Consider the following 11,761-nt stretch of genomic DNA (forward strand, 5'->3'; position numbering starts at 1 on the left):
CAGGTCGGCGATGCAGGCAAGCAGCCAACTGTGAGGCCTTCCGCACGAACAGTCACACGCGCAACACGGCGGCAGTGGCGCAGTTGGGCTCGGGCTAGAGCTTCGATGCGTTCTCACTTCTCAGAGAAACAGACCTGAGTAGGAGTAGCTGCGATTGGTCAGGTGGGCGTGCACGCTTCGACTGATTTATTACCAGAAAAAAATACCGTTTCGATTGAAAAGTACAGATTACAAGCGAACATCACGTTAAGGCGTAACGATCGATGCAAGCATCATGTGGCCATGGCAGGTGGAAATGAATGAAGCGCGAGCCCGAGATGCCTGGGAATCCTATTTCCTTCGTCGTTTTCTTTTATTCTCCCAGCGTGAACCGTGGAATCTTCACGGAGGACGATGATCAAAACTGCCCCCGAAATCCTAGAAATCACCATTAACCGAGAATTTCCGAAGAGTGTTGCCTGTATCGTGGCGAATTCTGGGACTCTGGCCAGCCACACCAACACCACCTTTGCCTCCATTGCGGGGCAATGGCTCCCTACTGTTCCGACGCTGTGTCCTCCTATACTCGCCAACGTCAACCAACCGTCTTGCGTCTCCGGCACTCCACCGCAGCGGTGGGCGGTGGCCCGTCGCCGCAGGCGCCCCGCCCATAACTCGCCGGCCGCGCATAGAGATGCCACACGCTACGTGGGTGGTACAGCAGCAGTGGCATTTCAACACGCCGTGCGAGGGACGGGTACCACCGGACCACCGGTACAGCAATCTATAGCCGCAGAGGACCCCGACCCGTTCTCCCCGTCGTCCATTGAATTCCGGAGCCGGACGCGGCACGCCGGCCAACGCGTCCGTGACTACCCGTCCGTACCTCACCACTGACATACCGGGCCCGCGCTGAACCCAGTAGCGATTCGACACGGCAATCTCGCGGCCCCACGCCTTATACGAGGGAGGGAGAAGCCGTCTTGGATTCCCTTAAGGCTCGTTCGGTTATCGGATTCCTGCCCAGAAATCATTCCTGTTTATCCACGGTTATATAAATTAGACTATCGTTCCTAGGCGATTCATTCCAGTTCACTATTTCACAGCAACCGAACGGGGCCTTAGCTTTTTTTGTTTTCCCTTCCCCCGCTTCTGCCACAGTCCATGGCCCAACTGCCGCGCGTGAACACTCGTGACGCTGGCGTCTGGGCCCCGGGCGGGCCGTCCAGCTCTGCTCCAGCGCGGAGACAGGCGCAAATCGCCCCGCCTTTTGGTGCAGGGATCGCGGCGCTTTACAGCCACCACCGCGTGGTCCCCACGCGTCGGCGGGCGTGAGCTGGCGTCGTCTTCCCCGCCGCCCCGGCTCTTCTCGTGCCCTCGCCGCTGCGCGAGACCGGGGTTCAAACCGGCGTGACCGGGAGGGGGTAGTCCCGTCATTATCACGCCGGGGCGGCTGCAGCCCTAGCACACACGGCGGGAGGGGCCCACGCATGTGCCACCGGCCCTCTCCCCGCCCATGTGCCATGTACTACACCCCCCGTCTCTCTTCACTTAAATCTCACCTCCCAAAACTTAATTTCTCTCTCTTCTCATCTCTCCCCCAACTCTCTGTCTCTCTCTCTCTCTGACGCAATGCCGTTTCCCACCGCCTCCACCGCGCGGCGGCGGCGGCGGCACGAGGGCGCCGCCGGTCGGTGGTGCGGGCTGGTCCTGGCTCTGATGGGGCTCTCGGCCGGCGCGGCGGCGGAGACGTCGCCGTCGGACGTGGCGGCGATGCGGGCGGTGGCGAAGGCGCTTGGCGCGGACAAGACGCTGGGATGGGACGTCGCCGGCGATCCCTGCTCGCCGAAGCAGTGGGAGGGGGTGTCCTGCGACTCGTCGGGCCGCGTCACCGCGATCCAGGTCGGGAAGCGCGGCCTCACGGGGACCCTGCCCCCGGAGGTGGGCGACCTCACCGAGCTCACTCGTCTCGAGGTTTTCGAGAACAAGCTCTCCGGACCGCTGCCCTCGCTTCCAGGGCTCTCCTCGCTTCAGGTTTTACTTGCCCACAACAACAACTTCGCCTCCATCCCCGCAGACTTCTTCAAAGGCCTCACCGGGCTCACCGCCGTCGACATCGACTACAACCCGTTCGCGTCGTGGACGCTCCCCGCCTCCCTCGCCGCCTGCGCCTCCCTCGCCAACTTCTCCGCCAACGGCGCCAACGTCTCTGGCACGCTCCCGGACTTCTTGGGTGAGATGAAGGCGCTCCAGCGGCTGTCGCTGGCCTTAAACCAGCTGTCAGGACCCGTACCGGCGTCGCTGGCCGGCGCGCCGCTGGTGCAGCTCTGGCTCAATGGCATGCACCTCAATGGGTCGATTAGCTTTGTAAGCAACATGACCTCTCTGGAGCAACTGTGGCTGCAATCTAACGAATTCACTGGGCCCTTGCCGGACTTCGCGAGGTTTGATAATCTATGGGATTTGCAACTTCGCGACAACTATCTCACAGGGCCGGTGCCTGAGAGTCTTTTCAAGTTGAAGGCCCTGAAGAACGTGACCCTGACGAATAATTTGCTGCAGGGGCCGATTCCTCAGATTCCTGATCAACTTGTTGCAGGGACAGACATGAAAGCAGATTCAGAGCGGTTCTGTGTGCAGGAAGCCGGGAAGCCGTGCGATCCCCGTGTGAGCCTGCTTCTTGAGGTTGCTGCTGGGTTCATGTACCCGGCCTCACTTGCTAAGGATTGGGAGGGGAATGATCCGTGTATGTTTCCGGGTGTTAGTTGCATCCAAGGTAACATTATTGGGCTGACTTTTACCAACAAGGGTCTCAGTGGCAGTATCTCACCGGCCATTGGGAAGATTAGCTCACTTAAGGTGCTAAATCTTGCTAACAATAGCATCACTGGTACTGTGCCTGAGGAGGTTGCTGCGTTGCCTTTGCTGACAGATGTCGATTTGTCAAACAACAATCTCTATGGGAAACTTCCTACCTTTGCTTCCAAGAGTGCAGTGGTGAAATCTGCTGGTAACCCTAACTTAGGCAAGGATGCTCCTGCACCAGCAGCAGGATCAGGTGGTAGCAACAACAGTCCTTCGGGGGGAGGCAGCAGCGGAAGCAGTGGTAACAATGGTGTCTCTTCGTCTTCTGTTGGAGTCATTGCAGGCTCAGTGGTTGGTACAGTTGTTGGACTAGGCCTTGTTGCTGCATTAGGATTCTATTGCTACAAGAGAAAGCAGAAGCCTTTCGGAAGGGTGCAGAGTCCACATGCCATGGTTATCCATCCTCGGCACTCAGGTTCAGATGACATGGTTAAAATCACAGTTGCAGGGGGGGATGCTAATGGTGGTGCTCGTGCAAGCGAGACATATAGCCAAGCGAGCAGTGGTCCACGGGACATCCATGTTGTTGAAAGTGGAAATATGGTCATTTCGATCCAAGTTCTCCGCAATGTGACCAACAACTTCAGTCAGGAGAACATCCTTGGTCGAGGAGGGTTTGGCACTGTTTACAAGGGTGAGCTTCATGATGGCACGAAAATTGCTGTAAAGCGGATGGAGGCTGGTGTGATGGGTAACAAGGGGCTAAATGAATTTAAATCAGAGATTGCTGTTTTGACCAAGGTCCGTCACCGGAACCTTGTCTCACTGCTGGGCTACTGCCTTGATGGCAATGAAAGGATTCTTGTCTATGAGTACATGCCACAGGGGACACTGAGCCAACACCTGTTTGAGTGGTCAGAGAACAATTTGCGGCCATTGGAATGGAAAAAGCGACTAAGCATTGCACTTGATGTTGCAAGGGGTGTCGAGTACCTTCACAGCCTTGCCCAGCAGACCTTTATCCACAGAGATTTGAAGCCATCAAACATACTTCTTGGCGATGACATGAAGGCCAAGGTGGCAGACTTTGGATTGGTCAGACTTGCACCAGCTGATGGGAAGTGTGTCTCCATAGAGACAAGGCTTGCTGGCACTTTTGGGTACCTCGCACCAGAGTATGCAGGTGATCATCCTATATTTCTTCTTACCAAGTATATAGATGCTTATTGTTCAGTTCAATTGACAAGCACATTACATCTAACCTACAGCTACCTGTAATAATATCATTTACTGGTTAAATATTAATAGCTTTCCTCTGAAATGACTTCATTTCAACGACCAAACAGTTAAGCATAATACATTTGAGATATGGCATATACATAATAATATCATGAATACTCGCATGTTACCATCTTTCCTCTAGAATGACTTTTTAGTTGTGAATGATGTATTATATGGTAGAAATCAGCATACTTACTACTGTATTTTTCTTCCCTGGTGCATGTGCACACCCTTATTATACTCTGGCATCGCCCTGGTTGTGGCTTGTGACTTGCTTCTCGTACCTTCCATGAGAGATACTTTAGGTGCTCACTAAGAAATTTGGACTTCCAAATGTGATACCTGAAAAGATCTTTTAAGTTTTGGTTGACCTTGCGATAAACTAGAATAAGTTTATTTGCGGAGTAAGAGCCATTTAAAATTGTAATTGTTCGTTCACCCCAACCCCAAGCATTACTATCTATGGTCGGATTACCTATTCAACATAAACTTAAGATTTCTTTTGCGTGCTGGATAATTCCCTTGTACCACTAAGACATTTTCAATAGCCCAAGACCATCAGTGGAGCTTTAATTGTACCTTTCAATTGTAACTAGCGTTTTGCCCTTCATCTTCCTGTTAGGAAACAAGGTAACCTAAATTGTTAGCTATATCATCTTTCCTGGATTGTCCTAATTGATAATTTCAGCCATGCTCCTTTTTTGAAAAGTGTGTTGATGAATTTAGATATGCTACTTGCAACATCTGTCTAACAAAAATGAACATTTTTATTTGCAGTTACTGGACGAGTGACCACAAAAGCTGATGTCTTCAGCTTTGGGGTCATCTTGATGGAACTGATTACAGGACGCAAGGCACTTGATGAGACTCAGCCTGAAGACAGCATGCATTTAGTTACATGGTTCCGGAGAATGCAGCTCAACAAGGAAACATTCCGCAAAGCAATCGACCCTGTTATTGACCTTGATGAGGAGACATATGCTAGTGTTTGTACTGTTTCAGAGCTTGCTGGTCACTGCTGCGCTAGGGAAGCACACCAGAGGCCTGACATGGGCCATGCTGTTAATGTGCTCTCTACCCTTTCAGAAGTTTGGAAACCAACCGACCCAGACTCTGATGACAGCTACGGTATCGACCTGAACATGACCCTGCCTCAGGCTCTGAAGAGATGGCAGGCATTCGAGGATAGCAGCCACTTTGATGGTGCAACATCTTCATTTGTTGCAAGTTTGGATAACACTCAGACCAGCATCCCTACGAGGCCGCCTGGATTCGCAGAGTCGTTCACCTCTGCTGATGGAAGATAGACAGTTAGCTGCTAGGGTGTGCAAAACCTTATGCTTCCGTTGAAATAGAAGGCTCAAGCGATCCTTGTGTTCATTCTTTTAGTCTCTTCACCCCCAATCTTTCCATGTCTCTTTATTCGGCTCTGTACTGCCGTGTAGCTGCTCTTTGATCATGTATGCTATGATCTTGTCTCAGAATTGCCTGGAAGTTTGAAATATTTGCTAATTGGCGATGTCATTTGCTAAGATTAAAGTAGAAGAATGCTAGGGTTGTTGGGTTGTATCGGATATTGACAATTTACAAATGAAGGTGATCCTGAATTCGTCAAGAAGTCTCACCCTAGCCTGAAGTTTTTCCATGTTCTTCTGAAGCAACGCCTCAGCTATGATCATTTCACTGATACCTTTTTTTTCTCTGGGATGGCCATGAAGGTTCATGAGTCCATGACACTGGCCTTGTTCGCTTTGCTGAAAAGCCATAGAAAGTATCGTTCGTTGATTTGGTGTAAGAGAAACATTGTTCGTTGAAATAGTATGTCTCATAAGACAAACGAACAGGGCCACTACCTGTAATAGCTCAATAATTCGTGATGATCTGGTCTCTTATCTGGCCATAATCATCGAACACATAGATACCTTTTCATGTGAAGTATAGAACTAACATGTTTTGGCTTTTGGTTACCTGGACATTGAAATGGCCTGGTGACCGTCAAAACTCCAGAGCAGAAGCTTCAGCTAACCATCTATGTTCATGTGAGGCCCGCTGCTGCACCTAATTCATGTGAGGCAGCTCAACTAAACTGAGTTCTCATCACTAAACAACGCACTAGCTTCAGCTGTGCTCCGAAGCTTTTGGTGCAGACCGTGGATCCTGCAAAAACAAAACCAGGGCGCTAACCGAACTCCCCACGCTAACAACCTGTCCACCGGTAGGAACCCGGGACAGACAGCGATGCACTGCTGATTTGCTGGAGAAGCGTCCGCTGCCCGCCTACTTGCCTGAAACGAAGGCAAGACAACGGTGAGGAAAACGATGGGGCCCGTGTGTATATCTGGTGACAACGAGGCTGGAATTTGCCATCCAGTTGTCTGATCGTGACTCGGCCCTGTTCCATTGGATTTAGGCCTTGTGAAGTTCCTCCCCTAAAATTTTACTCCATATCTCATCGAATGTTTATACATGCATGAAGTATTAAACATAGACTAAAAAATAACTAATTGCACATTTTGCGACTAATTTGCGAGACGAATCTTTTAAGCCTAATTAGTCCATGATTTGACAATGTGGTGCTACCGTAACACATGTGCTAATGACGGATTAATTAGGTTTAATAAATTCGTCTCGAGATTAATGACGGATTTTGTAATTTATTTTTTTATTAGTATCTGAACACCACATGCGACACTCCCATATAACACCCAATACCCAATATGACACCCTAAAACTTTAGGCTGTGGATTTAAACCAGCCTCGTTTGTGAACGCACTCTTGCCGCCTGGTATTCTTCTGCTCGTATTTTTGGCGATGGCGCAGTCCAACCCTGTGCGCGGGCGTGTGGGGGTGTGCGGTGTGCGGTGTGCTGTTGCGGCACCTGGCGTAATGGCGTTTGGACTTTGTACAAACTACAGAGCTTTATCTTCAGGGGTAGCTTCCAAATTGTGTCCATGTCAAACCCAGGGTGGCATGGCATGCGCAGCAGCAGCAACCCTCCCAATTTTTCGTTTCAGAAGACACACGCACACCGGCACACGTAACTGCGTCTGGGTGCTATATTTCTGGACCTCCCTGACCAATTGGTGGTGCTCTGCAGCGCAAATCTGTGAACTCGGCTGTGACCGGACGCGGACTCGCTGATCCGACACCGGCCAATGTCGCGTGGGAAAGCGCCGAGCCAGATTCGCCTGGCTGGCCTCGACGGTTCTGGCCGGGGACCATGCAATGCAAGCGCTGCCTGCGTGCGCTGGCGATGCTGGAAGAGTCGTTTTCCCGGTGGACCGGTCGTTAGATTTCCGTATTTGTGTGCGCGCGAGCGCATTGATGCTCGTAGGATTGCAACAACACGACACGACGTTTTCGCTCTCGAACAAATGGCACAGCATTTCCGAGAGGAACCTAAAGGCGCGTATCGGATTCTCTAAAACCTGTGGCCGGCTAACGGTGCGGCTGATCTTGCCAGCGCGATGCGATCGCGACAGCTCCAGCCGCGGCCGGTGCCATGGCCGGCCGGAGCAGGCGCTGCCGCTCGCCCGCTGGCCGCTGCTTGGGATGGAATCGCATCTGAGATCCGACGGCGAGAAACTGGCGGGAACACAGCCCGTCGTCAAGTGAGTGGGCAGGGCACAGTGCACAGGGCCGGGCGCGGTTGGGGCGCGAAACCGACCGGCGGAGTTTGCGCTGTCGACTCGCGCGTGCGCAGCGCCCGCGGTGGCCCGTGACCGCCAGGGACGTCGTGTGGACCGCGCGGCGCGGGCCCTTCCCTTTCCAGGCTCGCCGAAACCGAAGGAGCCAGGCGAACCAAGCCACCCAGGCCGGGGCCCCGGCGGCCGGCGTCGGGCGTCGCCTTTGCCTTCGCGTCCCAGTTTTGCTCTCCGGCATAACAGTTGCATTCTTGCGGCACCGTCGTGCGCGCTCCGGCGCTCGGCGCTCCCTGGCCCCTACGACTTGGCAATGGTAGTAAAGGCGCACCCCGTCTCTCGTGGTGTGAGTCCTCGGGCAGCTGGTGTCGCGTCCGTCGCCCGAAAGGGCCGGTGAGTCGGTGACCACTCGCGCTGCCCAGGCCCGCTGCCCTGCCCTGTAGCGCTGTGCATGGCATGGCGTGACCACTGCGTCTGCCAGTCCGCGTCCGCGTCCGCGTCCGCATCAAGCACGCAGGTGGGCTCTATGTTGATCCGATACATTATCGTCGACTGGATCAGGTCGAATGTCCTACTCGCTGCAGTGTAGGTACAGGCTAGCTGGACGGCGTAAAGGGACGCTGTCACTGTCCTCGGCTTCTCGGGCTTGGTACAGCTGCTAGCTGGAGTGGCGTAGAACTGCAGCAGAAGAGGGCGGCGGATGCGACGATGGATCGCCAAGACCGCTGGGCGCTGGGGAACATTATGGCCATGCTTTTATTAGGAGTGAAAAATAATATTTGTTAAAATGTGTTGTTGAAGTAGTGCAGAAGGTATCCGTTGCATGTTGCAGTTGGATAAGGCGGCGTTAGGCCATCCAGCCACTTCAGTCCATATTCTCGATAGTACGGCCTGTTTGGTTGACGCCTCCACACGCCACACCACACATGCGGCCACGCCAAAAGTTCGGCGGCTGATTTATCGGCCGCATGTTAGGCAGATTACGGCATCAAAAATCAACTGAGTGCTTGTGGCAAAAGATGTGGCATGTCGCAAGTCCGTCCATGCACCAAACGCCCGTGAAACTTCGGCACGGAAACTGTGGCGCATTGTGGCAAACTGCGGACGTGATCCAAACGCGCCTTTAAACCTGGAATACAAAGCAACTTGATTCTGGTTTAGTGAATAATTTTAGTTTTGAGAAAGCGACCACAAAACCCGACAAAGTCAAGCTTGTGTAGATACTGAAACTGATCCTTCCGTGGCAAGATTTAACTTTGACGAGACGGCAACGTCACGGATTTCTTTCTCTATTTATTAATTTAGATTTTGGCAGCTACGGTAACTTCGTGGATCTCAAGATTTATCAGCTTAATCTTTTAGGGATGCTCGTAGGGATAAGTTTTGTAGGGATAAGTTTTGTGTGTGTCTACGTAATTCGTAAAAGAAATTGGTGTAGAATTGATATCTGTTGCTTGTGTGTTTTCTTGTCTGGCAGCACACGGATTTTTGCAGCGTTGATCGATGGATGGAGGGCTGGAAGATATTTGATCAGTTCCCACCGATGTGCCCTTTCGTTGTCTCGCTAACCCGCAGGGCCCACCCATGTGCCCACACTGTTTGTATTTTTGGGACTCACGCCGGTAGCCGAGCAGTCGTCTCTCTCCCTCGTTTCTTCCCTTTCTCCTCCTCGTTTCGCCACGCTCTCCGTCGTCGGCGACTCTGAGCTTCCCGACGCGCGCTCGAGGCGATTCATCGGCGGCGGCGGCAGTTGGTGCGGGGGAACTCGTGGTTCTTCGTCTCGGACTCCTGGAAGATGTGTTGGGGTAGGATTCGTGGATCTCTACTTCGTTTAGGGCAGAGGCATAGAGTGCTCGGATTTGTGGGATTTTGGGTTGAACTAGTTCGGTGGATGGAGATTTAGGTGGGGGTTTTAGGGTTGTAGCCTGGTATTGATGTGTAGGTTGGATTTTCTTCGGATTTGGGGGATTTGGTGTTGCAGGCAGGTAGATTGTCGTGCACGGTTGTTAGCAGGCTTGATTTGCATTGGATTTGGTGGTTTTGGTTGTGGATTTCGTTGGGTTGGGGATGAATCGTCGATTCCACTGCCTTGTGTGTCGTCGATTACTCTGTAGATGGGGTGGGGATGATGCGCAGCGCGGGTTGAAATGCTTCGAGGGATGGTGCTTGGGTAGAGGAGTTGGAGTACATGTGTTTTCTCGAGAAGCTGCTCGATGTGCTGCCTGAAGATCATGAGAGCATTTTGATTTGTTTCATCAATCATTCTATGTTTATGTTTTAGAAATGTCAGTGTTCTTTTTCTGTACTGCTCTGAAATGTCTGATACACATGTTGTGTTTAGTATCTTTCTGTCTATTTATTATGTTATCTGTTCCATAATAATTTGAGAATCAGTTATTCAGTTTTTTCTGCAAATATGGACTGCATCTGTAGAATTTTTGTACTGTAGAGACATTATCTCAGTCTTGGTTAGTAATTTAGCCTTTCAGTTGTGCCTGGTGGATCACGGTCGTCAGAGCAGTGATCTGTGCCTGCTGCATCAGTTGGTCTGCTTGTATAGGGCAATTACTTATTTGTTGCAGTTGCACTGCTTAGTAAGCCTGGGCTAAATGATGTTTGATAGATTTGTTAACATTGAATTTGTAAATGCATTCTGTCCACCCTGCATGTATTTGAATATATATACTTATTGACATATGTCTAGTTGCACTGAGTAAATGATTGTTTGAAGCAATATTTTAATCTAGTACCTGGTTAGTTTGGTATATCAATTGTAGTGTTTCCTGCAACTTCTTTGTCCTATCTACTGTTTTAAGATCAAAGTTTGGTTGTGAGTTTTCACTTGCATGCCTATATGGTACCTGCAGTAGATGATGTACATCATTTAGTAATGTTAAATTTATGAGGTTTCACCTATAGTTCATGGGAAATAGATTTTTTCTAAACCTAAACTTAATTGTTGACATTTATATTAGCTGAAAGTTATGTCCATCCATAGTTTCAGTGATCTGTAATACTTCCTGCTCCAGTCTAATTTTGCCCTATTCTTTGCCTGCATTTAGTAATAAATGATGATATGTCATTTGGATAAACTTAAAGCATCATAAACAATTAGTATGTGAGATTATGGCCATTCCTAGGCACCTTTGTTTCTGCACCACATCAAAACTAGTAGTTGAATTAATAGTGGTAAAAGTAGCAATACTTGCATGAGCTAGATCTTTAAATTGTATACATATACAACAAAATTGCATTAGCAGCAGGTACAAGTTGCACTATGTCAGATGTGCAATTTCCTTATTTTTGTTCTTTAATTCAATGCTTGTTAGAACTTGGGGGCGAAACACAAGGCCCGAAGAATTAGATTTAGCGCTAAAGTTTGTTAGATTAGAGCTAAAGTTTTTTCTTCAATTTTGAGGGCAACCTCATAGGCATCTTCTGTTGTGGCTAGTTCTTTGGTCTGTGATGAATTTATACGCATGCAACCCAACATTTTTTTTCTTTTTTCCTTTTTTCAATGTTGGTGATGGTGATGGTGTAGTCTGAATTTTAGAGTTTAGTCATTGTTGTTTCTACATCCATTAATCAAACTGAATTTCTGTAGTATCCACAGTGCCTTTAAGATGGTAATTTTACTAACTACTTGTGTAACCGTTTCTGAAATAAGATAATCTGAAATAAGATGGTAATTTTACCAATCTCTTTTGTATTGAGCATAAGCCATGTTGAAAGAGATAAATACTCAATAAACCAAACGAAACCAAACAATTTCTAAGCTGTTTGGTTTCGTTTGGTTTATTGAGTATTTATCTGTTTGATTTTGTTGAATGCTATGTTTGGATTAGTGAGTATTGATCTGCTAAACCAGACAAATTGTATGATTATAGGGAGTATGTGGAGTCTGTAGTTCCAAGTCACACTTCTATTTTGGTAATATTAATTTTTTATGTGCTATTGTCTGCAAGCATTATATAAATGAAACTAAAACTAGAGAACCCAAATATTAAGAGCGACAAATATGTTGGAATCTCTCTATCAATTTGTTTTGTTCTTTC

At 49.5% G+C, this 11,761-nt stretch overlaps 1 protein-coding gene across 1 annotated transcript; it reads left to right on the plus strand.

Moving 5' to 3' along the window:
• Positions 1-1,403: 1,403 nt before the first annotated feature.
• LOC136519730 (receptor protein kinase TMK1-like) lies at positions 1,404-5,683 on the plus strand. The gene is made up of 2 exons (XM_066513107.1): positions 1,404-3,967; positions 4,843-5,683. Exons 1-2 carry the CDS (start codon positions 1,612-1,614, stop codon positions 5,370-5,372), a joined length of 2,886 nt encoding a protein of 961 aa, XP_066369204.1. The 5' UTR covers positions 1,404-1,611; the 3' UTR covers positions 5,373-5,683.
• The last annotated feature ends 6,078 nt before the right edge of the window (positions 5,684-11,761 follow it).

This window comes from Miscanthus floridulus, chromosome 2 (assembly GCF_019320115.1).
Source record: "Miscanthus floridulus cultivar M001 chromosome 2, ASM1932011v1, whole genome shotgun sequence".
NCBI lineage: Eukaryota > Viridiplantae > Streptophyta > Magnoliopsida > Poales > Poaceae > Miscanthus > Miscanthus floridulus.